Source organism: Megascapheus bottae, chromosome 5 (genome assembly GCF_031878675.1).
Source record: "Megascapheus bottae isolate mThoBot1 chromosome 5, mThoBot2.hap1, whole genome shotgun sequence".
In the NCBI taxonomy this organism is placed as follows: domain Eukaryota; kingdom Metazoa; phylum Chordata; class Mammalia; order Rodentia; family Geomyidae; genus Megascapheus; species Megascapheus bottae.
In genome coordinates this window covers 68,516,191-68,543,016 of record NC_143513.1, presented here as the reverse complement: position 1 = coordinate 68,543,016, position 26,826 = coordinate 68,516,191, and the positions used below count along the sequence as shown (strand labels likewise).

The 26,826-nt window shown below is 43.1% G+C and overlaps 1 protein-coding gene across 1 annotated transcript; it reads left to right on the top strand.

The window, feature by feature from the left end:
• Zc3hc1 (zinc finger C3HC-type containing 1) lies at positions 1-26,521 on the top strand. Its single transcript, XM_090333289.1, has 10 exons — positions 1-194; positions 2,675-2,786; positions 9,453-9,603; positions 10,238-10,321; positions 12,334-12,461; positions 14,511-14,665; positions 15,820-16,063; positions 16,760-16,972; positions 21,445-21,651; positions 26,122-26,521. The coding sequence occupies exons 1-10, from the start codon at positions 49-51 to the stop codon at positions 26,188-26,190; spliced, it is 1,509 nt and encodes a 502-aa protein (XP_090189415.1). The 5' UTR covers positions 1-48; the 3' UTR covers positions 26,191-26,521.
• Positions 26,522-26,826: the final 305 nt, after the last annotated feature.

Here is a 26,826-nt window from a genome sequence, read left to right as displayed (position 1 = left end):
TTCCCGAGTCTTCCAACCCTCGGGGAAGCAATTCTTCAACGCACCAAGATGGCGGCGCCCAGCGAGGAGCAGCCGTTTGCCGCCGGGATTGAAAAGAATTGGGGTACAGTCGTTCGTTCCCCAGAAGGGACCCCCCAAAAAGTCCGGCAGCTCATAGACGAGGGGATTGCCCCGGAAGATGGAAGCGGAGAAGCGTGAGTTTTTCAATCCCCCCACCCTGGGTCCGGCCTGAAGTGGGGAAGCCGGGCGGGGCGGCGGGGCGGCGGGGCGGCGGGGCGGCGGGGCGGCGGGGCGGCGGGGCGGCGGGGCGGCGGGGTCCTCTCTTCATCCGCGAGTTCAGTCTGTGGAGACTAATTGTGGAGACTGGGTTTACCATAATTGGTCGATTTCAGTGTCTTGTCAGACTTGTGGAAGGGGAAAAAGAAGGGATACCATTAACTGAGTGAGCGCACCCGATTACTCTTAGTTGGTGTTCTAAAGAACGTTTCTGTGGAACCTCCTTAACACTCGGTTGATGAAGCTTAGGAACTTCTTTTACAGGAAAAAAAAAACCTTTCACACTATCAAAATAGATAACTTGAGATCAAATTAAACTAGCTTATGTTAGAATGTAATTATCAAGAATTTATTCCTGCCGGCGCGGTGGCTCACGCCTGTAATCCTAGCTACTCAGGAGGCTGAGATCTGAGGATCAAGGTGCAAAACCAGCCAGGGCACAAAAGGACCTGAGACTCATCTCCAGTTAACCTCTAGAAAACGGGAAGTAGGGCTGGCTAAAGGGACAGCGCCCAGGCCCAGTTCAAGTCCCAGGACCCACAAAAAAAAAAAAAAAAATTATTCCGGGGCTGGCTTAGCAGTATAGTGCTTTCTTACCGATAATGCCCCGGGTTCCATTCCTCAGCATCACATAAACAAAACAGCAAAAGTGGGCAGTGGCTCAATATCGGAGTGCTAGCCTTGAGTAAAAGCAGCTTAGGGACAGTGCCCAGGCCCTGAGTTCAAGCCCCAGAATTAACAACAACAACAAAAAATATAATAATAAACAAAAACAAACTATTCCAGACTGGGAATGAGGCTTAGTGGTAGCATGATGAAGCCCTGGGTTTGATTCCTCAGTACTGCCTAAACAGAAAAGACCAAAGTGGCACACTGGTTCAAGTGGTAGAGTACTAACTTTGAGTCAAAAGAAGCTCAAGTATAGTTCCCAAGCCCCGAGTTCAAGCCCCAGGACTTGCAAACAATCAAAAAAGAATTTATTCCTAGACCAGGGCACCTATGACTCTAGCCTCTAATCTTAACTACTCCAGAGGCAAAGACCATTGCAGGTTCAAAAACATCCTGGCAAAAAGTTTGTGCACCTTCATCTCAGCCAATAGCTAAATGAGATAGTACACACTTGTCATCTCAGCTGTTTGGAAACTGAGATCAAGAGGATCTTAGTTCCAGGCCTGCCCATGCAAAACATTTGGGAGGCACCCCGTCCCCAATCTTAACAGAAAAAGCAAGGAGCTGTGGCTGTGCCTTTCATCCCAACTAGAGCTGGAAGGTTAAATAAGATGGAGGTCCAGGGTGTCCCTGTACAATAAGTTGGAGTCCTGAATAAAAAAAGTACCTAAAGTGTGGTGACTCATACCTGTAACCCTAGCTACTCAAGAGGCTGAGATCTGAGGATCCTGGTTCAAAGCCAGCACGGGCATTAAAACTGTGACACTCTTATCTCCAATTAATCACCAGAAAACTGGAAGTGGCACTGTGGCCCTAGGGGTAGGGTGGTAGCCTTGAGCTGAAGAGCTCAAGGACAACGTCCAGGCCCAGAGCTCAAGTCCCATAACTGACCAAAAAGAAAAAAAAAGTACCTAAAGCATTTGGGCACCAGTGGCTAATACCAGTATTCCTAACTATTCAGGAGGTGCAAAAAATGGAGATTGAAACAGAGAAGATTTCATGAGACTTTCGTCTTCATTTAATCACCACAAACCAAAAGCAGAGCTGTGGCTTAAGTGGTAGAGCTCTAACTATTGAGTACAAAAGTTCAGGGACAGGCAGGGAGCATAGCCTGGTGGTAGAGTGCTCATCTAGCATGCAGGAAGGCCTGGGTTCAATTCCTTAGTACCACATACTCAGAAAAGACCAGAAGTCGTGCTGCGGCTCAAGTGGCAGAGTGCTAACCTTGAGCAAAAAGTGTCCAAGGACAGTGCCCAGATTCTGAGCTCAAGCCCCAGGAAAGTTGGGGCAGAAGTTTGGCCTAGTGGTAAAGTGCTTGGCTAGCATGCATGGAGACCCAGGTTCAATTCCTTGGTACCACATATATAGAAAAAAAGCCGGAAGTGGTTCTGAGGCTCAAGTGGTAGAGCTCTAGCCTTGAGAAAGTCCAAGGTCAGTGCTCAGACCCTGAGCTCAAACCCCAGGACTGGCCAAAAAAAAAAAAATGTTCAGGGACAGTGCTTAGGCCCAGAGTTCAAGCCCCAGGACTAGCCAAAAAAAAAAAGTACCTAAACCTAAAGCAAAAAGGGCTGAAAATTAGGTGTGGCCTAGAGGTAGAGTGCCTACTAAACAAGGGAAAACTCCAATGCTGCATAAATAAATAAAACATAGTTTTGGTGTGATTGGTGTTATAATGTATAGAGAAACTAAACAATGATACAATGAAAAATTGCCCACTATTCTATTTTAGGAAGGACACATCTTGTACAGGCCAGCCAGTTAATGGATCAGCTGAAGCAGAGCAACCACCATTGGAATCCACCAGCAAAGAAGCCTTCTTCAACAGAGTTGAAACGTTTTCTATATCCTTTTTCAGTGGACCTAACAAGTTCTACCTGATCCTGGAATTGTCATTCCTCTAGAATACCAGAGTACTTTGATGTTTTATTTTATTTTGTGCTTGTACTAGAGCTTAAACTCAGACTCTCAAGAAAGATGGCAGTTTTCTTCTTGAGCCATACTTCCATTCCTTTTTTTCCCTCTGTAGATATATCTATGTAGATATCTACAGATAATTATTATTATTATATAGATGATTGTTATTATTAAAGTGCTGTGAAGAGCAGTTACAATTTCATAATTCTCTCTCTCTCTCTCTCTCTCTCTCTCTCTCTCTCTCTCTCTCTCTCTCTTTTTTCTTTTTTCTTTTAGAGGGGCTTAACTCTGCCTGGGTGCTGTTCTTGAGCTCTTCAGCTCAAGGCTGACACCCTACCCCTGGGCCTTGGTGTTGTCCCTGAGCTCTTTAGCTCAAGGCTACCTCCAACCCTAGAGCCAAGCCCTACTTCTCCATTTTCTAGAGGTTAACTGGAGATAAGAGTCTGGTCCTTTTGTGCCCGGACTTGGCTTTGAACCTTGATCCTCAGATCTCAGCCTCCTGAGTAGCCAGGAGTATGAGTATGTTTCTTTTTAGACAATTTTACCCCTTCGTCACTTTTCCCCTTCTGTCCCTGCCCACAAATTGCATAGTTTATTTTCCAAATAGTGTCTACTGAGTACCATGTCTGCCTTTGTTCATCTTCCCTCCTTGCATTTCTGCACATCCCCCTTTGCCCTCCTCTCAAAAGATAGAAAAAAGAAGAAACAGAACCCCAAAAGCAAAGAACTTTCAGCACAACTACCACCACCATGGATTCCTGTGGCTCAAGCCTCTAATCCTAGCTACTCAGGAAGCTGAGATCTGAGGATCATGACTCAAAGCCAGCCCAGGCACAAAAAGTCTGAGAGACCTTTTTTTTTTTGGCAGGGGGGCCTGGTGCCTGGTGCCCAGTGGGGCTTGAACTTGGCCTGGACGGTGTCCCTGAGCTCTTCAGCTCAAGGTTACTGCCCTACCCCTGGGTCTGGGCACTGTCCCTAAGTTCTTCAGCTCAAGACTACCTCCCTACTCTAGAGCCAAGTCTTACTTCCTGTTTTCTGGAGGTTAATCAAAAAGAGTCTCAGGTCCTTTTGTGTGCCTGGGCAAGTTTTGAACCTTGATCCTCAGATCTTAGCCTCCTGAGTAGCCTGGACTATAGGCGTGAGCCACCATTCTCAGCTTGCTTCCGCTTGGCTTGCTTCCACTCAGCTTGCTTCCAAGAGACTTTTATCTCCACTTAACCACCAGAAAACTGGAGTGGCACTGTGGCTCAAGTGGTAGAGGGATAGTCTTGAGCTGAAGAGTTCAGGGTCAGCACCTAGGCCCAGAGTTCAAGCCCCATGACCGACAAAAAGGAAAAAAAAAAACAAACATATCCTGGGTCAGGAGTGTGGCTTAGTGGAAGAGTGCTTGCCTAACATGCATGAAGCTCTGGGTTGTATTCCTCAGTACCACATACCCAGAAAAAACAGAAGTGATGCTGTGGCTCAAGTGGTAGACTGCTAGCCTTGATAAAGCTCAAGGATAGTACCCAGGCCCTGAGTTCAAGCTCCAGAACTGACAAAAAAAAAAAAATCCTGGAATTTGTTTTGATAAATAGTGTTTTAAATCAGAGGCATGGCACCTGGCTAATTGGAGCTAAGAGTTTCTGACTTTTTTGCCCAGGTTGATGTCCAACCTTGATCCTCAGATCTCAGCTTCCTGGGTAGCCAGGATTATAGGCCTGAGCCAAGCTTCCTGCTACAGTTTGTTTTTTTAACAGTTGTATGAGGCTGGGAATGTGATTTAGTAGTAGAGTGCTTGCCTAGCTTGCAGGAAGCCCTGGCTTTGATTCCTTAGTACCACATAAACAGAAAAAGCTGGAAGTGATGCTATGGCTCAGTTGGTAGGGTGCTAGCCTTGAGCAAAAGAGGCTCAGGGATAGTGCCTAGGCCTAAGTTCACGCTCCAGGACTGTCAAAAAAAAAAAAAAAATGTACTAATCATGTTCTTGTAGCAAAAAGATTCAGTTGAGAATTACATATTTTGTTATCACGTGTTTAGTTTCCATTATTATTGTTATTATTGATGGTACTTGGGTTTAAATTGCCTCATACTTGCTAAGCAGAAGCTCTGCCACTTTTCATTTTTTAGACAGTCTTTTTTTTTTGTTTTTTTAATCTGGATCAGCCTTAGATCAGGTCCTCCTATTTATATCCTCCTGAGTCATTGGGATAAGAAGTATGTATTACAATGCCCAACTTGTTGAATAAAATAGGAAATCTTGCTAACTTTTTGCCTAAACTGGTCTGGAACCATAATCATCCCAGGCTCTGCCTCTAGAACAGTTGGATTTAAAACATGAGCCACTAAACCTTGTTTCAGTCTACTTTAATCAGAAATATTTTCTCAGGGGCCGGGAGTTTGGCCTAGTGGTTAAAGTGCTTGCCTAGCATGCATGAAGACCCGGGTTCGATTCCTCGGTACCACATACATAGATAAAAGCCGGAAGTGGTGCTGAAGCTCAAGTGGTAGAGCTCTAGCCTTGAGAAAGTCCAAGGACAGTGCTCAGGCCCTGAGCTCAAGCCCAGGACCGGCAAAAAAAAAAAAAAAAAGAAATATTTTCTCAGTTTTAGGCCAGGTGTGTAGCCTAGTGGTAGAGTGCATATTTAGCCTAGACGAAGCCTGAGTTTGAGTCCTTGGTTCCACATACATAGAAAAAGTCGAAAGTGGTGCTTTGGCTCAAGTGGTAGAATGCTAGCCTTGAGAAAGCTCAAGAACAGTGCCCACACCCCAAGTTCAAGCCCCAGTACTGGCAAAAAAAAAAAAAAAAAAGAAAGAAAGAAATGCATATATGTATCTTCATGATCCTTGATACTTTTGAATTCTTGGGCTAATTATTTGTGTGTGTTTATATATTTGTTCTATCAGTAGTTCTAGCTCTTTTTTTTTTTTGGTCAGTCATGGATCTTGAACTCTGGGCCTGGCCCTTGTCCCTAAGCTCTTTAGCTCAAGTCTAGTACTTTACCACTTTGAGCTATAGCGCCACTTCCAGTTTTCTGGTGGTTAGATGGAGATAAGTGTCTCACAGACTTTTCTGCTGGGGCTGGCTTTGAACCACAGTCCTCAGATCTTAGCCTCCTGAGTAGCTAGGATTACAAACTTGAGCCACTGGTGGCTGACCACTCAATTCTGCTTCTTTTTTGGGGGGTGGGGGTGGGTCATGGGGCTTGAACTTGGCCTGGACAGTGTCCCTGAGCTCTTCAGCTCAAGGCTACCACCCTACTCCTGGGCATGGGCAGTGTCCCTGAGCTCTTTAGCTCAAGGCTACTCATCTGTTTTCTAGAAGTTAATTGGAGATAAGAGTCTCAGGTCCTTTTGTGCCTGGGCTGGCTTTGAACCTTGGATCCTCAGATCTCAGCCACCTGAGTAGCTAGGATTACAGGTGTGAGCCACCATGCCCAGCTCTGAGCTATTTTACTGAAGGCTAATACTGTACCACCTGAGCCACAGCTCCACTTCTGGCTTTTTTGGTGATTATTTGGAGATAAGAGTGTTTCATGAACTTTTTTGCCTGGGTAGGTTTTGAACCAGTATCCTGAGTAGCTAAGAATACAGGTGTGAGCCACCAGCACCTGGCTTTCTCGGTTATTTGCAGTACTGAGAAATGAACTATGGGCCTTATGCATACTAGAGAAGTGCTGTACCGAAGAACTATAGCCCCCGCCCAGCATCAATAAATGTTTAAGGATCACTTCCTAAGAACATACTTGTAGATATTCTCAGCGATTTAAAAACATTAGTTACCCACCTATTAATAAATAATAAACTTGGGAGGATAATGAAAAAAATTTTTGTAGCAATTGTAGGATTTGAAATCAGGGCTTTGTGCTTGCTAGACAGGTACTCTGCCACTAGAGCTACATCCTCAGCTCTTTGTACATTATTTTTTTCTAGTCAAGTCTTCCTTTTTTTTTTTTCCAGTCCTGGCTTGAACTCAGTACCTGAGCACTGCCCTTGGACTTTCTCAAGGCTAAAGCTCTACCACTTGAGCCACAGTACCACTTCTAGCTTTTTCTGTGAATGTGGTTATAAGGAATGGAACCCAGGTCTTTGTGCATGCTAGACAAGCATTCTACCACTAGGCCAAACTCCCAGTCCCATTTCAGCTTTCTGAGTAGCTAGGATTACAGGCACAAGTCACTGTATCTGACTATGAAAATTAATGTTTTTATTTTTCTCTAAGATTTTTTTTTTATTATTATGAAGGTAATATTCAGAGAGGTTACTGTTTTGCAAGTCAGGTAATGAGTATGTTTCCTATTGGACAGTATCACCCCTTCACTGTCCTAGTTTTTCCCTCTTGTTCCCACCTACAAGTTATATACAGTTCATTCTCAACATATTGTCTAGTGAGTACTACTGCTGTGTGTATTTACCCTTTATCCCTCCATATCTGTGTTCCCCACCTCCCTAAGACAAATGCTTTTTTTTCTTTTTTTGTGCTGGTCCTTGGTCTTTAACTAAGGTCCTGAGTGCTTTCCCTTAGCAGTTTTGCTTAATACTAGCCTCTGTGACGTGAGTCACAGCTCTACTTATGGCTTCTTAATGGTTAATTTAATTGGAGATAAGAGTCTCATGGACTTTTCTACTCAGACTGGCTTCGGGCTGGATCCTCTGTAGCTAGGATTTTAGGCATGAGCTGCCAGTGCTCAGCTGATAAGCTTATTTATTTTTTGGAAGTTATGGTGAATGTGGTGCAATAGGACAACATAGATCAGTGTTAACAGTCATATCTGCATTGTTTACTTTGATTATGCTTTATTGCTTAGGCAATTCTTACTGCCTTCACTAGTGCTTTTTGTTTTGTGTTTTGTTTTTTACTTTCTTTTTTGCCAGTCTGGGGGCTTGAACTGAGGGCCTGAGCACTGTCCTTGGGCTTTCCCCAAGGCTAGTATTCTACCATTTGAGCCACAGCACCACTTCTGGCTTTTCTATGTATGTAGTACTGAAGAACGGAACCCTGGTCTTCATGTATGCTGGGCAAGCATTCTACCACTAGGCCAAACTCCCAGCTCTTTATTTTTTTTTTTTTTTTCGGTCAGTTGTGGGGCTTGAACTCTGGCCTGGGTGCTGTCCCTGAGCTCTTCAGCTCAAAACTAAAACCTTGCCCCTTGAGCCCCAGTGTCACTTCCAGTTTTCTGGTGGTTAATTGGAGATAAGAGTCTCACAGATTTTAGTGCCCTAGCTGGCTTTAAACTGCAATCCTCAGATCTCAGCCTCCTAAGTAGCTAGGATTATACCACACAGGCTCACTAGTGTTTTAAAATTCCTATAATTTCTGATTAAATGAAACTGATTAGCCTCTGTTCCATTCCATAATCAGTAATAAAACAAAGGGTTTTTTTTTTTTTTAATGGGATTTTATATGTTGTTCTGGATAGTCTAATCTCCATGGGCTCAAGTAATCCTCCTGTCTCAGCCTCTTAAGTACCTAGAGCTACTCATATGCTATAAAATAAACATTTGAATCATATGAAATACAGAGCACTAGCCAGGCACTGGTGGCTCATGCCTCTAATCCTAGCTACTTAAAAGCTGAGATGTAATCATCATCATCATCGAAGTTGGATGCCAACTTGGGCAAACAAATGAAAGAGACTGGTATCTATATAACTTGCAAAAGAAAGCCTGAACTGGCTGGGCGCAAGGGGCTCAGGCCTGTAATCCTTGTTTCTCAGAAAGCTAAAAATCAGAGGATCATGATTTGAAACCATCTGAGGCAGAAAAGACCCCATGAGGCTCTTATCTCCAATTAACCACTCAAAAACTGGAACTGGAACTGTGGCTCAAAGTGGTAGAACACTAGCCTGGAGCAAAAAGAGCTCAGGGGCCATCCCCAGGCCCAGAGTTCAAGCCTCACAACTAACAAGATTTTTTTTAAAAAAAAGACCAGGGTCCTGGAGTTTGGCTTAGTGGTAGAGTACTTGCCTAGCGTGCATGAAGACCTGGGTTTGATTCCTTGGTACCATATATATAGAAAAGGCAGAAGTTGTACTGTGGCTCAAGTGGTAGAGCTCTAGTCTTCAGAAAGCCCCAGGACAGCTTGCTCCATAAGTTCAAGCCCCAGGACTGGCAAAAAAAAAAGTAGCCTGAACTGGGGGCATGGTCCACGTGTAGAGTGCCAGTCATGTCCAAAAAGCCAAATGAAAGAGTGCAAGACTTAAGTTCAATCCCCAGTACTGGCACACAAAAACAGTAATAATAGGGCTGGGAGTTTGACCTAGTGGTAAACTGCTTGCCTAGCTAGCATGCATGAAGACCCTCAAACAACAGAACCCCCAAAATCCAGTAATATTATATATGTGTATATATACAGTGCACATATATGTGTGTATACCTATGGATGTATATATGTATATTGTATATAGAGATATATAGATGGAGAGAAAGTTTCCTAGAGGTAAAAGTTCATATATAATGCTGCTTGATGTTCAAATGACCATCATTTTACAAAATATGTATCTACTTTGAAATTGGTCTATATTTTTTTTTTTGCTTATCTCATGTATTAAAGTTTTCATTCTGTTTTATTCACTGTTCTTTGCCTACATTCCTGCTTTTCTTAACATGAATACTCTTTGAAATGGGCAGGGAAGCCCCCTGAGCTATCTCCACTTGTCTGTGCAAAATATGGCTGGGTCACAGTTGAATGTGACATGCTCAAATGTTCTAGCTGCCAAGCTTTTCTCTGTGCCAGTTTACAGCCAGCTTTTGACTTTGACAGATGTAAGTATAAAATTTAGACTACATTTTTCTCCACAATCAAAGATTGAGTAGTTTTAAAGCTGTACATGTAGGACACATCTGATATATTAACATTCAGGATAATGAAGCAGGAGGAGGATGGTGGAGTTAAGACCAGCCTGGGCTATGTAGTTTCAGGAAGCTCCTGAGTTGACTTAAAATATTGACTTTATATATTCTATGTAATTGATAATGGAATATTTATTTTAAATTTATAATTTTAGATAAACAGGACTTTCAGACGACTCAGACTTAGGATCTCAGTTTAACTTGTTTTGTGTGCAATTTTAAGATGATACTGCTGGGCCGGGAGTTTGGCCTAGTGGTAGAGTGCTTGCCTAGCATGCACAAAGACCCAGGTTCGATTCCTCGGTACCACATACATAGAAAAACGCTGGAAGTGGTACTGAAGCTCAAGTGGTAGAGCTCTAGCCTTGAGAAAGTCCAAGGACAGTGCTCAGGTCCTGAGCTCAAGCCCAGGACTGGCAAAAAAAAAAAAAAAAAGATGATATTGCTACTGTTTTCATATATTTTTTAAATCTCGCATTTTATCTGTAGTTACATTTGTAGTGTTTTACACACTTTGGTTAAGTCATGTTACCTGTGTGGATTTCAGATAAGGAACGTTGTGTTGAGCTGACAAAATCCTTGTGCACTGCCCATGAAAAGTTCTGTTTCTGGCCAGACAGCCCCTCTCCAGGTACTGGTGACAATTTCCACTTATCTCTCCTATATCTTTCCTCTAATGTGTATTATGTTATGAAAAACCTAGTATTTGAAGTTTGTTTTTCCTCTACTTGTACTTTTCAAGATCTTGCATTAATTTACATTTTCATTTTATATATTTTAACTTTATCAAGTGCTTGTGTTATACAGAGGGCTTCATAATGTGGACCTTGTCCAGTAGAATCCTCACAGGAGCCCTGGAGACAACTATCATCAGCTAGTTGTTCGGGGTGAGGAAACTAAGAATCAGAGGTTCTAAAATGAACTAGAGAAATGCCATGTTTTCTCTGGTTCGAAATTTTGCTCCTAACAATTGAGCAGCTCCTATTCTACCTTGGTTTCACAAGTTGCATTGATGGGCTATAGGAGACTCCCAACTTAGTATGACAAAACAGTACACTTTAACAACAGCACTGAGGTAAGATGTAATCCCAGCCCAAGGAAGGGCCAGATCTATACTCTTAAGTTTCCTCCCAGCACCAAGGGTGTCAGGACAGTTTCCACTGAAATAGGAAACACTGGTATGTATGCTGAAGAGTTTTCAGTAAAAGAGCACACATGCTAGTATCCCCTGGGATATTAAAATATTTTGTTGGTCATGCAGGCATATTTCTGCTGAGACCTTCAACAGCAGAGCCCTCTGGTGGGGAAATCTCACCAAGAACAAATTTCCTCCATGTTACAAAGCATGTTCCTCCGTGTTACAAAATTCATTTATACCTTTCATACCTTGATCAGGGTTTAGCGTAGAGTAGGTATAGTTTTTATTTCAATTCCAGGGTTAGTGATAGCTAGGAATGCCCTATGAGTACCACTAAGAGGAGGAAAAGAAAATGATTGGAGGTGACCTCTGATGAAATTGAGTGAAAATGATCATAGAACTAGGATTTGCTACCATTGGCTTATGTTTCTCACAGCTCAATCTTGTGAGCACTTTAATCTATCCCTGCTTAGTGTACTCAGTGCAGGTTAGGTTTTGCCCAGGGCTCTGCCACTGGTCCCCAGCTCTTATTGCTATATGCTTTTCTTTCTTGACCCCATTCACAGCTTTAGCTTTCTTGGGGATATCTGATTTCTTTCCAGGACTCACTTTTAGGGCGATTCATATGCCCTTCTTGTTTTATTTTGTTTTAGCACTACCAAAGATTGAACTCAGGGTCTTAAGTTTGCTCAGCTTGCTCATTCAACTAGTGCTCTACACTTGAGCCATGCCTCCAGTCCATCATTTTTTTTTGCCAGCCCTGGGCTTGAGCTCAGGGCCTGAGCACTGTCCTTGGACTTTCTCAAGGCTAGAGCTCTAACACTTGAGCCTTGACGCCACTTCTGGCTTTTTTCTATGTATGTGGTACCGAGGAATCAAATCCGTGCATGCTAGGCAAGTACTCTACCACTAGGCCAAACTCCCGGCTCCCAGTCCATCATTTTTTGCTGGTTAATTGGAAATAAGAGTCTCATGGGCTTCTCTCCCTTCTCCTCTTCCCCTTCCCCCCATAGGGCCTGGGATTTGAAATCAGAGGCTGAGCGATGCCCTTAGTTTCTTTGTGCACAAGGCTAGTACTCTACCATATAAGCCTCAGTGTCACTTCCAGCTTTTTCTAAGTAGTTGATTGGAAATAAGAGTCTCACAGACTTTCCTGTCTGGACTGGCTTCAAACCGTAATCCTCAGATCCTGAGCAGCTAGGATTATAGGCATGAGCACCAATACTTGGCTATTTTTTATTTTGTTTTATTTTATTTTTTTTGTGCTACTTTTACAGCTTGAACTCAAGATCTGGGGTGCTGCCTCTGAACTTTTGTACTCTACCACTTTATGCATGCTAGGCAAGCACTCCTACCACTAGGCCAAACTCCCAACCCCTGTTTTTTGGTTTTTATGAACAGCAGCACAGTACTTAGTATCTTCTCCATTTCACATTTGTCTAGATGTTCTATTTCACGTTTACTTGTTAACACCAGTGTGATCTTCTGGTTTACTTTGTCCATAGATCGATTTGGGACATTGCCATTTGATGAGCCTTCTGTCCTTGTTAATGAATTCCTGGATCGTTTTCAAAGCCTTTGTCACTTGGACCTACAGCTTCCTTCCTTGAGGACAGAGGATTTGAAGACCATGGTGAGTTTTTTTGGCAGGGTTTTAGTGGCTTCCAAGTGTCACCAGTGTCAGTAACAAAGCATTTCTCTTCATGCCAAGAGGATGCAGATTGTCAGGAGAAGACCTACCAGAGGGACAGCTGTGAAAAATTTGAGTAAATAAATTCCATTTCAGCATTTGAAATGGTTCTTACAGTGGCATAGATTAGGTTCTATCTTGATTTGACTATTAAGAAAAAATTACTGAATAATCCTATAATCCTAGCCACTCAGGAGGCTAAGCTATGAATCTCGATGTTCAAAGCCAGCCCAGGCAATTCACCACCAGAAAAACTGGAAGTGGCAATGTGGCTCAAGGAGTAGGGCAGTATTCTTGACCTGAAAAGCTCAGGAACAACGCCCAGGCCCAGAGTTCAGGTCCCACAATCAACAACAACAACAACAAAAAAAACTGAAATGTGACTAAAAGTGGTTTGTTCATTTTATTTATTTATTGCCAGTCCTGGAGCAAAGTACTGTCCTTGGGCTTTCTCAAGGCTAGAGCTCTACCACTTGAGCCTCAGCACCACTTCTGGCTTTTTCTGTATATGTGGTACCAAGGAATCGAACCCTCAGGTCTTTGTGCATGCTGGCAGGCATGCACTCTACCACTAGGCCAAACTCCTGGCCTATTTATTTATTTATTTATTTTTATGCCTGTACTGGAGCTGGAACTACTAGCCTCACATTCTCAGTTGGCTTTTTTTTTTTTTTTTTTTGCTGAAGGCTAATGCTCTACCACTAGAGCCACAGACCTACTTCTGGCTTTTTACTGGTTGTTTGGAGATAAGAGTCTCACAGAAGCTGGACATAGTGGGTTATGCCTGAAAACCCAACTACTGAGGAGGCTGAGATCTAAGGATCACATTTCAAAGCCAGTCCCAGCATGAAAGTCAGTGGGAATCTTCTCTCCAATTAATCACCAGAAAACTAGAAATGACAGTGTGGCTCAAAATGATAGAGCACTGGCCTTGAGCCTAAGATCTTGGGGACAGCACTCAGGTCCAGTTCAAGCCCAACAACTAACAAAAAAGTCTCCCCAATTTTTTTTTTTTTTTGCCTGAGTTGGCTTCAACCTCAGTCCTCAGATCTCAGGCACTTGAATAGCTAGGACTATAGGCAAGAGCCACCAAAATACAGCTTGCAAATGGTTTATTACATACAATTTTTCCAATGACTAGGGGACCAGAAACTCCTTTTTTTTCCCCTGGCAACAGAAACATTGAAATACTCTGGTCTCTCTGTTCTTTGAAGTCAAATGACTCATATTATCAGCCTGTGAATCATCTGTGAAGATAGTGTATTTTAGGAAGTAAAAGCTGATTATTTTGTTTCTTCTTTTTCTTTTATTCTTATTTATTTATTTATTGCCAGTCCTGGGGTTTGAACTCAGGGCCTGTGCACTATTTCTGAGCTTCTTTTGCTCAAGGCTGGCACTGTTCTCTCTTGAGTCACAGAATCACTTTAGCCTTTTCTGATTATATAGTACTAAGGAATCAAACCTAGGGCTTCATGAATGCTAGGCAAGTACTCTACCACTAAGCCACATTCCCAGCCTTTGCTTCTTTAAGTTAACACTGTGCTGTAGCTTTGAGCAGTCAACTGTTAACTTCTGTTGGTCAAGGCAACCCTCTACAGTAGTTCTTTATTATTCTTATCAAAAAATTAAGGCTGGCAAACTGTTCTGTCAGAAAGTAAATTTAGTGTCAAGCTATGACATAAATAGAACTATTTTCATTGTTTGGGTTTGAGTTTCATAGGCTTTATAGAAGAACTGCAGTTTGTAAGTTGAAAGCAGTTTAGTTTGATAATTCCAGGAAAACCACCCTCTTTCTAGGTCAGCAGGTCAGCAGCTCCAAAAGCTGCTATGTGACACCTTAGCCTTATCCTAGATTAAGACTTCTCTACGGAAATGCTGCCTTCATGTGTGCCCTATGGATTCTGCCTTTTTCCTTTGACATGCATTATTTTGAATACGTTCTTTTTTTATGGTGGTTGAAACTTTTAAGTTTTTTACCATGGTTCTCTTCAGTGTTTGACAGAAGACAAGATCAGTCACCTGCTACATTTGCTTGAAGATGAACTTGACCCTATAACTGAGGAGAGAAAAACAGCAAGCAAATTAGGCTCAGACATCCAAGTCCAAGTCACTGCCTGTGTTCTCGCTCTGTGTGGCTGGGCGTGGAGGTTAGTCAACTAATTCTGAAAGTGTGAACCATGACAACAATAGGTACTTATATATTCTAGTCATTCATTGTATCTGGAAATCAGGTGATACTTTCTGTGAGAAAAGAAACAAAGAAAACATTGGTGTTAGAAGGAGGGGAGAATCCAAACTTGGAAAGGCTGTGGTGTTTACACCTCCGTTTTCTGTCTTGTACTCCCAATTCCCATCTGGGAACTTTTTTGTCCCTTTAAGCAGTGAAGGTATTGTCTAAAAATAGAAAGAAAATAAGCTCCTTTCTATTGTGAGAAAGAAGGAAAATAAGTTTAATGAGAGCTAGCCCTAGCAAAGGAGTCACCAGCTGGAGTCCCCAGCTTGCTCTTTGTTGGTGTTTCCATCCCAGCTACCAGGTTGGCCTCAGAACTGACCTTGGTTTACCCCAAACATGCTTGTACTAGAGATTAAGGAAGGGGTTTAAGAGGATAGGACAGTTTTATGAAATAAACTTCAACATAGCCTTGGGGATCTTAGACTCAATATATAAACTCCCATTAGACACTCAGGGTACATGTACACAGGGGCATATGTATATATACAAGATCACTATGACATTGACTAAAAAGTATAGTATATGCAGCTGTGAAACTCCATGGAAGTTCTAACCAACAGTTTAACAAAATGATTATCAGGAAACTGAAGCATAGTTTCAGCTAGTGGGGGCTAGTTGATAGATGGTAGATGAATGGGTAAGGAAATAGAGGACAAATACAGTCCTAATTACTCAGTGTAGATATGAGGAAAAGGAAAGGGGGGCTTGATAGGACTCCAGGGAAAGAGGTGGGAGAGATGGTAGAGAACAATGGAAAGGGTGACTGATCGAAATGCAGTGGACATAAATAGAAATTTAAAATTGTAACCCTCTCATACAACCTTTTGAAGGTTAAAAAGCCATAACCCCTCCAAAAATTCAAGCCATGGAAGAAAGTACATCAAAATGCATAGAAAATATGTAGGTGATGATAGGGCCAAGTTCCTGAGGGGACAGGTCTCTAGGAGGACGTGTTTCTCATCCGTGAGACCAGTTGAGATTGGTTTGGTGAGGTAACCTATAAAGCATTGCACTTAGTGTGGAACTGGCTCCTTTGGAAACATACACTTTCTTTTCACTTCTTCCTAGTTCTTCTTTGAAGCCAATACAGCTCTCCCTGATGACATGCTCACAGTGTATGCGGAAGGTGGGACTCTGGGGCTTCCAGCAGATCGAGTCATCTGTGACTGACCTGGATGTATCCTTCAGCCTCTCCAGCTCCCCTGTTTCAGGCTCCGAGGGTCGGCCAGATCGCTTCCCTCTAGTGCCTGAATCTCCTAGGAGGATGATGACCCGGAGCCAGGATGCCACATTTTTCCCAGGTTCAGATCAGGTATTAACATAGCTTACCAGTATTCTTGCTGAAAGTGTTAATGGTAGAAAGTTGGAAATTGACTTCATCTTTTTGTTGTTGTTTTTCAGAGTCAGGGTCTCACACTTGCTTAATTAGGTAGGCACTCTCCTACTTGAGCCACATCCCCAGCCTCTCTTGATTTTAGTTTTTCAGGTAGGGTCTCAAGTGTTTGCCTAGGTCCAGCATCAGACTACGATCTCTCCAATCCCCAGCTCCTGAGTAGTTGAATTACTGATGTGAGTCATCATATCCATGTTTTGTTTTGTTTACTTTTATGGTACTGGAAATTGAACCTGGGGCCTTACCCATGCTATCCTACCACTTGAGCTATGCCCCCTAGTCTTTTTGCTTTTATTTTGTCTTTAAGATTGAGTTTGGCTTTCTTTGCCTACCTGGCTAGCTGAGAATACAGGCATGTGCCACCACTCACAGCAGTAGGCTTGACTTGTACCATGTAGATCCTGTTTCCCTTCGCTAGTAGAAAAGCTAAATATGTTTTAGAAATTTAGCATCAAAATAGAATAGCCTATGAAGATAGTGGCTATGTGGACAATTCAGAAACTAAATTTTTATCATTTAAACTAAAATATTAGCCTTCACCTCCTTTTGAAAGAACTTCCAGTCATAACCATCAACATCGCTTACATATTTCCCTGTCTTCCCTTTTTCTTTCAGACTGAAAAGAGCCCAGGTCTCATTGTCTCTAGAACCCGAAGTTGGGACTCTTCCAGTCCTGTTGAGCGGTCTGAGCCAGAGGCAGCCAGCCCTACCACCAGAAGCCGCCCGGTGACTCGAAGCATGGGAACAGGAGACAACAGTGGCCTTGACATACCCTCCAGCCCTCTCCGGAAAGCCAAACGAGCTCGCCTTTGCTCTTCCAGCAGCTCGGTGAGTCCACTGGTGCGGTAGCCTTCGCTGGGCACAACAGCAGGCCATGCCTTCATGTGAGCACAGAGACGAAGGCATGAGCCCTCGCTGCTTCTGTGCCCGAAAGTACACTGTGCTAAGCTTAAAGATGGGACAGGTGGGTGGCCAAGGGGAAAGCAATGAAAGAGTTTATCATCTATTCCTCTTAGATTCTGGAAAGATAGTAAATATTTTAAACTAATAGGACAACAGTGAGGTAGGAAATAAATTTACTAAGGTCCAATTTGACTTTTTTTAAAAAAATTATTGAAAAGGGGCTACAGTTACACAGGGGTTAGAGTTACTTAAGTCAGTCCATTTCCTTTTGAAGTGTCCCTCCCTCATTCCCCCCATGCCCCTCTCCACCAAGTTTTACAGTTCATTTCCAACATAGTGTCTAGTATCACTGCTAAATTAGGTCACCCTTTGTCCCACAGTTTCTGTGCTTCCCCTTCCCCTCCCAAGCCAGATAAACTTATCTATAAGGCTGTGGGTACCAAAATAAAAAACTGAGACAAAGGGCCGGGAGTTTGGCCTAGTAGTAGAGTGCTTGCCTAGCATGCACGAAGACCCGGGTTCGATTCCTCGGTACCACATACATAGCAAAAAGCCAGAAGTGGTGCTGAGGCTCAATTGGTAGAGCTTTAGCCTTGAGAAAGTCCAAGGACAGTGCTCAGGCCCTGAGCCCAAGCCCAGGTCTGGCAAAAAAAACAACAACAACAACAACAACAAAAAACTGAGACAAAAGGGGAAAAACCAAAGGAAAAAAACAAACAAACAAAAGGAATGGAGCTGGGAATATAGCTTAGTGGTAGAGTGCTTGCTTAGTATGCTTGCCCTGAGTTTGATTCCTCAGCATCACATAAATAGAAATACCTGGAAGTGGCGCTGTGGCTCACGGAGTATAGTGTTAACCTTAAACAAAAAGAAGCTCAGGACTCAGATAAGGACAAATGCTGGCAGGGATGTGAAGAAAGAGGAACCCTACTGCACTGCTGGTGGGAATGTAAACTAGTTCAGCCACTCTGGAAGGCAGTTTGGAAGTTTCTTAAAAAAACTGAAAATAGACCTTCCTTACGATCCCGCCATACCATTCCTGGGCATCTACCCTGAACATCGTAACCCAGAATATGATAAGGACACCTGGTCAGCTATGTTCATCTCTGCAGTATTTACAATAACCAAGCGATGGAAACAACCCAGATACCCTACTGCAGGTGAATAGATACAAAAAATGTGATATATATGTATATGTATATATATATACACACATATACATACATACATACATACATACATACATACATACATACATACAATGGAATTCTACATAGCCAACAGACAAGATAAAATAATGGCATTCACTGGGAAGTGGATGAAATTAGAGTGAATCATGTTGAGTGAGATAAGTCAAGACCAAAGGAACAAAAGGCACATGGTATCCTTAATATGTGAGTATTAGATCCAAGCAGTACAAGAGCAATGACTCAATATTTGGGTACCCAAGGTTATGGACATGGTCTTGGAGATATAAATATAACTACATAGACATAATATATGATGGGATATATACTCTATAGACATAATGTTTTATTACATAGATTAATATGTATCTATGACATACAAAGACTCAGCTTAATTTAATTATGTTCTAAAATCTATGTGCCAGTGATTGTATAGAGTCCCTTCTTGAATACCTGTTAAACATGACATTTGAAATATGTAAAAATCAATGTTAATAAAATCTTTTTTTTTTTTTTTTTGCCAGTCCTGGGCTTCAGCTCAGGGCCTGAGCACTGTCCTTGGACTTTCTCAAGGCTAGAGCTCTACCACTTGAGCCTCAGCACCACTTCCGGCTTTTTCTATGTATGTGGTACCGAGGAATTGAACCCGGGTCCTCATGGATGCTAGGCAAGCACTTTAACCAATAGGCCAAACTCACGGCCCCTAAAATCTTATAATAATAATAATAATTGGGGCCAGGAATTTGGCCTAATAGTAGAGTGCTTGCCTAGCATGCATGAAGACCCGGGTTCAATTCCTCGGTACCACATACATAGAAAAGGCCGGAAGTGGTGCTGTGGCTCAAGTGCTAGAGTGCTACCCGTGAGAAAGCCCAAGGACCGTGCTCAGGCCCTGAGCTCAAGGCCCAGGACTGGCAAAAATAAATAAATAAATAATAATAATATAATAATAAAAAGAAGCTCAGGGCCTGGAGTTCAAACCTCAGGACTGGAGAGAAGGAAGGAAGCAAGGAAGGAAAAAAAGAAGGAAGGAGGAAGGGAGAGAGGGAGGGAGGGAGGGAAAGGAAGGAAAGAAGGAAGAAAAGGGCAGGGCCGGTGAATGAGTCATGCCTATAATCCTAGCTACTCAGGAGGCTGAGATCTGAGGATCAAGGTTCAAAGCCAGCCCGGGCACAAAAGAACCTGAGACCCTTATCTCCAGTCAACCTCTAGAAAACTAGAAGTGGGGCTTGGCTTGAGGATAGGGAGCTAGCCTTTAGCTGAAGAGCTCAGGGACAATATCCAGGCCCAGGGTTAGGGTGGTAGCTTTGAGCTGAAGAGCTCCCAGGCCAAGTTCAAGCCCATGACCCACCAAAAAAAAAAAAGAAAAGGCAAGCCAGGTTCAGTGGCTCTTGCCTGTTATCCTAGCTACTCAGGAGACTAAAATTTGAAGGAAATTTGAAGGTAGCCTAGGCTATAAAGTCTGTGAAACTCTCATCTCTAATCACCAAAAGTCTGGGATGGAGGCATAGCTCAAGTCTAGGAAGTACTGAGTTTTAAAACTGGTACTGCAAAAGAAAGGACAGCAAAGAAAGAAGAAAATGGGAGGGAGAGAAAGAAAAAGGGAAGAACTAGGAAGAAAATAAGGTTAAATGAGAATATACTCAGGAATGTCAAAGGACAATCATGAAATTGAGGCCAACCTGAGCTATATTTAGCAAGGTCCTGTCTCAAAAATAAAAATAAAGCTAAGCACTGATGGCTCACACCTGTAATCCTCACTACTCAGGAGGTTGAGATCTGAAGATCCTAATTCAAATCCAGCCCAGGCAAATAAAAAATCTATGAGCCTTTTTGGGGGGGCTAATTAGGGGGAGTGCTGCAGTTTGAGCACAGGACCTGGGTGTTTTCCTTGAGCTTTTTTGCCCAAGGCTAGGCTAGTGTTCTATCACTTTGAGCTACATCTTTATTACCAGCTTTTGATGGTTAATTGGAGATAAGAGTCTCACTATCTTGCTTGAAGAGGTGGCTTGCTTGAAGAGGTGGCTCACACCTAGCTACTCAGGAGGCTAAGATCTGAGGATCGAGAGTTCAGAGCCAGCCTGGGCACTAAAGAAAGAGCCTTTTTTTTTTGTGGGTCATGGGGCTTGATCTCGGCCTGGATGCTGTCCCTGAGCTCTTCAGCCAAGAGGTTAATTGAAGATAAGAGGCTCAGGTCCTTTTGTGCCCGGACTGGCTTTGAACCTTGATCCTCAGATCTCAGCCTCCTGAGGAGCTAGGATTATAGGCATGAGCCACCATGCCCACTAAGAGCGACTCTTACCTCCAATTAATCACTAGAAGACTGGAAGTGATGCTGTGGCTCCTGGGGTAGGGCGGTAGCCTTAAGTTGAAAAGCTCAGGGACAGTGCCCAGGCCCAGAGTTTAAGTCTCATGACCAACGGGGGGGGGGGGGGGGGGAGGATATTCACTGCCTTTCATGCAGAGGCTGGCTTTGAACTGTGATTCTCAGATCTCAGCCTCCTGTGTAGTTAGGAATATGGGTGTGAGCCACCAGCACCTGAATAAGTGGAACGTTCTCTAAAAAGAAATGTACTCATTACCTGATACATGAAACTCTTAACACCTATGTATGTCACAGTAACTATTAATCAAAATTAAGTTAAAAATAAATAAAAATAAGGAGAATGTAAGACAGCCACTGGTAGCTCACTTCTCTAATCTTAGCTTTTCAGGAAGCTGAAATTTATTTATTTATTTGCCAGTCCTGGGCTTGATCTTTGGGCCTGCCTGAGCACTGTCCTTGGACTTTCTCAAGGCTAGAGCTTTACCACTTGAGCCTCAGTACCACTTCTGGCTTTTTTCTATGTATGTGGTACTGAGGAATCAAACCCAGGTCTTTGTGCATGCTAGGCAAGCACTCTACCACTAGGCAAAACTCCCAGCCCAGGATGCTGAGATTTATATGGATCATGGTTTGAAGTCCCAGGAGACTTACCTCCAATTAACCACCAAAAAGTCAGAAGTGGAACTGTAGCTCAAGTGGTAGAGTACCAGCCTTGAGTGAAAAATCTAAACTGAACTAAGTTCCTTAGTTCAGGCTCAGTACTGGCACAAATAAGAATATAAAACTAGGAATAAAAGCAGTTGAGAGATTTTGAGGCAATTGCTTCTCTAAATAGACCTAGCATGTGTCCTTTATTAACCCTATGTCTCCTCTTCTGCCCTCAGGACACATCTTCCCGAAGTTTCTTCGATCCCACCTCTCAGCATCGAGACTGGTGCCCTTGGGTGAATATCACATTTGGTAAAGAAATCAGAGAGAAAGATGAAACAGAGGTGGATGCCAGCATTTCATCAGAGCCAGGCTGGAGGGCAGTCCTGTCCATCCTGTTGGCCTACAGACAGTCTAAGCAGCCATCTGAACCAGACTCCATGGTGAGCTAAGGTTGCCCTACATGTGTGTGATCATTGTTGTCCATGAGATGGGCGTAGAGACTTGTCCTGTACTTCGTCCCTACCTGCCCACAGCTTTCCTAAGTGGTTGCACTCATACTGCTTATATTTCAGAGAAATGTAAGAGAGTATGTCAGTTCTTTCTGTGATTTATCATATGTCATTCCTTTATATTCTGCTAAATTCTTTGTGCTCTCAACTTAAAAGCCTAAAAGAAAGAAAGAATGCAAAAAAGGGAATTAGTTGGATCAGCAGGATGCAGAGCAGCTACATTCTCTATCAGTTGACATCTTTGCATTTGAACAACAGATGGGTCCATTCCCCATTTAGGACATATCACCTTGCTCCTTTCCACATCCTGGGCATATGGGCCAGTCCATCCTTAGCCAGCCTTATCAGACTGCTGTGGTCATGTAACAACTGAGAAAACATGTTGGCTCTGGGTCAAGAATGAAGCTCACAGACATAAAAGAGTCACCACCGGGGAATCTTTTTTCCTTTGTAGGTTGCCTCCACATTTGTCTTATAGCCTACTGTAAATATAACACTTACTGACCTCCACGCCCTCCCAAGTAAATAACAAGAACATTTGGCCAGCTTATAACTTCATTCATGGTCTCTCGTGATCTTGTGGGACCACAGACTTCCACCAGAGGGAGCTGAAGGACTAGTTAAAAGCTCAGTGGTGTACATGAAGGCCCTCAGTAAATACCACATGAAGGTTTCCAAGGGTTGTTTTTTTGTTTTTTGTTTTTTGTTTTTGGAAGAGGGGCATGTCATGGGGCTTGAACCCTGGGCCTAGTCACTGTCCCTGAGCTCCTCAGCTCAAGGTTACCACTCTACTCTCGAGCCACAACTCCACTTCCTGTTTTCTAGTGATTAATTGGAGATAAGAGCCTCTAGGCTTTATAGTGCCTGAGCTGGCTTTGAATTGTGATTCTCAGATCTAAGCCTTCTGAATAGCGAGGATTACAGGCATGAGCTACTGTGCCAGCTTCCAAGTTTTTAACGGAAGAAAAATCTGCATTTCCTTAAAAAATCTTTTAGCAATACATAGTTATTTTTTTCCCTAGTCCTAGGTCTTGAACTCAGGGCCTGAGCACCATCCATGGGCTTTTCCTCAAGGCTAGCACTCTACCACTTGAGCCACGGCACCATTTCCTGCTTTTCTATATATGTAGTACCAAGGAATCTAACCCTGGTCTTCCTACATGCTAGGTAAGCCCTCTACCACTAAGCCAAACTCCTGGCCCCAATACATTGGGTTTTTTTGTTGTTGTTTTGTTGGTTTTTTGCCAGTCCTGGGCTTGAACTCAGGGCTTGAGCACTGTCCTTGGACTTTCTCAAGGCCAGAGCTCTACCACTTGAGTCTCAGCACCAGCTTCGGCTTTTTTCTATGTATGTGGTACCAAGGAATCGAACCCAGGTCTTCGTGCATGCTAGGCAGGCACTCTACCACTAGGCCAAACTCCCGGCCCCACATTGTTATTTTTTTTTTTAATTTTTTTTATTGTAATTAGTAAAAGGGTTACATGATATTTGCCAGATAGAAGGTGCATTAATTCACATACATTGATACCCTTTCACATGTCTTGGTACCCATTTCCCTCCTCCCCCACCCCTCACCCATCCCACATTGTTATTTTTAAGACAAATATTTGACCTGCCACTCAACTTGGAGGTATTGAATCTATTCTCTGCCTAAGTCTTCAGGAGATATTAAGACTCTGCTTTGGTTCTGTCAAATTTTAAAAATTTTTAAAAAACAACAAAAAAACACTGGGCACTGGTGGCTCAATTCGATTCCTTGCTACCACATACACAGAAAAAGCCAGAAATGGGCTGGGAGTTTGACCTAGTGGTAGAGTGCTTGCCTAGCATGCACAAAGACCTGGGTTTGATTCCTTGGTCCCACATACACAGAAAAAAACCAGAAGTGGTGCTGTGGCTCAAGTGGTAGAGTTCTAGCCTCGAGAAAGCAGTGCTCAGGCCCTGAGCTCAAGGCCCATGACTGGCAAAAAAAAAAAGAAGTAGTGCTATGGCTTAAGTGGTAGAACACTAACCTTGAGAAAAGCCCACGGACAGTACTCAGTCCCTGAGTTCATGTCCCAGGACTGGCAGAAAAAGAAAACTATGTTGGATGCCAGTGACTCACGCCTATAATCGTAGCTACTCAGGAGGCTGAGATCTGAGGATAATAGTTCAAAGCCTGCCCTGGTACAAAAGTCCATGAGACTCTTATCCCCATTTAAACATCAGAAAACTGGAAGTGATACTGTGGCTCAAGTGGTAGAGGGGTAGCCTTGAGCTGAATACCTCAGGGACTGTGCCCAGGCCCAGAGTTCAAGCCCCACAAATGACACACACACACACACACACACACACACACACACACACACACACACACACACACACACACACACACACACACACCCGCCAAAAAAGCCAAGTGACAGAGTGCTAGCCTTTAGCAAAATATGTCCAAGGACAGTGCCTAGGGCCTGAGTTCAAGCTCCAGGACTGGAAAAAAAAAAGAATGTGACCTATGGTCCTAGTGGTAGAGTGCTTGCCTAGCATGCACGAAGACTGGGGTTCAATTCCTCAGTACCACATACATAGAAAAAGCCAGAAGTGATGCTGTGGCTCAAGTGGTAGAGCTCTAGTCTCCCGGGGGCTGGCTTCAAACTGTGATCTTCCTTGAATCTTAGCCTTCCGAGTAGCTAGGATTACAGGCGTGAGCCATCGGTGCTGGCTTCTGGGACTTTATTTTATTAAAATCCTGTCCACAAGAGAATAAGGGAACAATAGAAATACCATCTTATGTTAGAAACTGGTCGTGGCTTGTAGATGTCTCCCTAAATGTCCATTGTCCTCTCCCTAAGACTAGCTGCGTGAGAAATATATGCTCTTTTGTTATTCTTGTTGTTCTTAGAGGCTGAGGAGCCCATGTTCACACTTATTAAGAACTTCAATTTCTGACCAGGAGTTTGGCCTAGTGGTAAGAGTGTTTGCCTAGCATGCACAAAGACCAAGGTTTGATTCCTTGGTACACACAGGAAAAAAAAAAGTGAGAAGTGGTGCTGAGGCTCAAGTCGTAGAACTCTAGCCTTGAAAAAGTACAAGGAGAGTGCTCAGGCTCTGAGTTCAAGCCCAGGACTGGCCAAAAATAAGAACTTCTATTTCTAATGAATTGCCTTGTTTTCCTGTGTAATATCATTTCTATGGCCACAGAGCAGTTCCTAAGTATAATCAAGTTGCAGTCATAGTCTTAGTTTTAGCTCTGCTGGCTATAACCTGAGCTGAGAAAGCCAAGATCACAGTTGAAACATTGAGGGGTCATTCAACTTTGTTTTGTTTCTTAGCTTTGGATGATACTGTTAACCTCAACTAGGTGTCACATAAATTGAATCCTTGTTTGCAAGAAATACTAGGACAATTTAAGCATTTTGGATTTAAACAAAACAAAAACAAACCATCCCCATTACTCAAGAGTCTGAGAATGTCATGATCCAGTATCCCTACCTTTTTTTTTTAGGGGGTTGGGGGGCTGGGCTTTGTTCCTGAGCTCTTCAGCTCAAAGCCAGCACTCTGCCACATTGAGCCACAATACCACTTCAGGTTTTCTGGTGGTTAATTGGAGATAAGAGTCCCATGGACTTTCATACCTGGCCTGGATTTGAACCGTGATCCTCAGATCTCAGTCTCCTGAGTAGCTAGGATTATAGGTGTGAGCCACCAGCACCCGGTCCCCATCTTGACTAATAAGCTGGACATAGTGGTATGTTACCAGTTATCCCAACTACAAAGGCATAAATAGGAGGACTGTGGTTCAGGATAGCCTGGTCAAAAACATGTGATCCTTTTCTAAAAATACCTAAAGCAAAAGGGACTGCTGCTTGTCCTAGCAATTGCAAAAATGAGTTTGCTGGGCACTGGCAGCTCATGCCTGAAATCCTAGCTACTTAGGAGGCTGAGATCTGAGGATCAAACCAGCCTGCTCAGGAAAGTCTGTTAGGCTCTTATCCCCAGTTGACCACCAGAAAACTGGAAATTGCATTGTGGCACGAAGTGGTAGAGCACTGTCCTTGAGCAAAAGAGCTCAGGGACCTAGGCTCTGAGTTCAAGCCCAATAACCAACAACAACAAAAATGAGGCTGCGGTCAGGATTTGGAAGCCAGCCCAGGCAGGAAAATCCGTGAGAATTCTCATCTCCACCAACTATTATTTTTTTTAAAGCTAAAAGTAGATCTGTGGCTCAAGTGGTAGAGCTCTACTCTTGAGCAAAATAAGCTGAGGTACAGTGCTTAGGTCCCAATACTGACATAATAAATAGTTTTTATTTAATCCTAGGTATAGCTAGATCATTGTAGGAGAAATGTTTTGACAGAGCTCTAAAGCTCTGCTTTTGTCTCTACAAAAGAATGTAACCCTAATCCGCTTTTTTACCTATAGAGTCTCTCGGAAAAATCAAGGAAAGTATTCCGAATATTCCGACAGTGGGAATCTTTATCTTCATCCTGAAGACATACCAACCCTTGCAAGAAAACTGGATGAGAGGGACTTTAAAGCAGAGCAGAATTCCCATACTGTTTGTCTCCATTCTGGTTTAACCACAAGGAGCTCCTGCATTCACAAAGACAGTGCATGTCAGTAGTTGCCTACACAAGAAGTGAGTTGCCCCATAAGGATGTGAACAGGAAGGTAAGCAAGCTGCATTCTATGGAAAGATTGGCCTTAGAAAAGCAGATAGAAGACACAGATGGCAACATCCAGTCTGCACTGTAGTGCAGCAGTGTTATGAGGACTCTTATATCCCAGGAATATGAGTGTGTTAATAAAAGGTTTCCTATAATTCTTCCTGCTAGAGTATTGTTTTCCTGTCATCTACTGAGTTGTAACTGCAGAGGATCAGTGAAGAGTCAAACTTTAGGTTTTCCAAGTGGCCACAAAAAATGAAGACTTACTTCTAATTCTTGCCAAAGAGTTACTTTTTTTTTTTTTTTTGCCAGTCCTGGGCTTGAGCTCAGGGCCTGAGCGCTGTCCTTGGACTTTCTCAAGGCTAGAGCTCTACCACTTGAGCCTCAGCACCGCTTCCGGCTTTTTTCTAGGTATGTGGTACCAAGGAATCAAACCCGGGTCTTCATGCATGCTAGGCAA

Excerpts from the sequence above, each read along its gene's own strand:
- Zc3hc1 (XM_090333289.1), top strand. The coding sequence starts at position 49 with ATGGCGGCGCCCAGCGAGGAGCAGCCGTTTGCCGCCGGGATTGAAAAG. Across the intron at positions 195-2,674 it reads GAAGATGGAAGCGGAGAAGC|GAAGGACACATCTTGTACAG; the intron begins GTGAGTTTTTCA and ends ATTCTATTTTAG. Across the intron at positions 10,322-12,333 it reads GCCAGACAGCCCCTCTCCAG|ATCGATTTGGGACATTGCCA; the intron begins GTACTGGTGACA and ends CTTTGTCCATAG.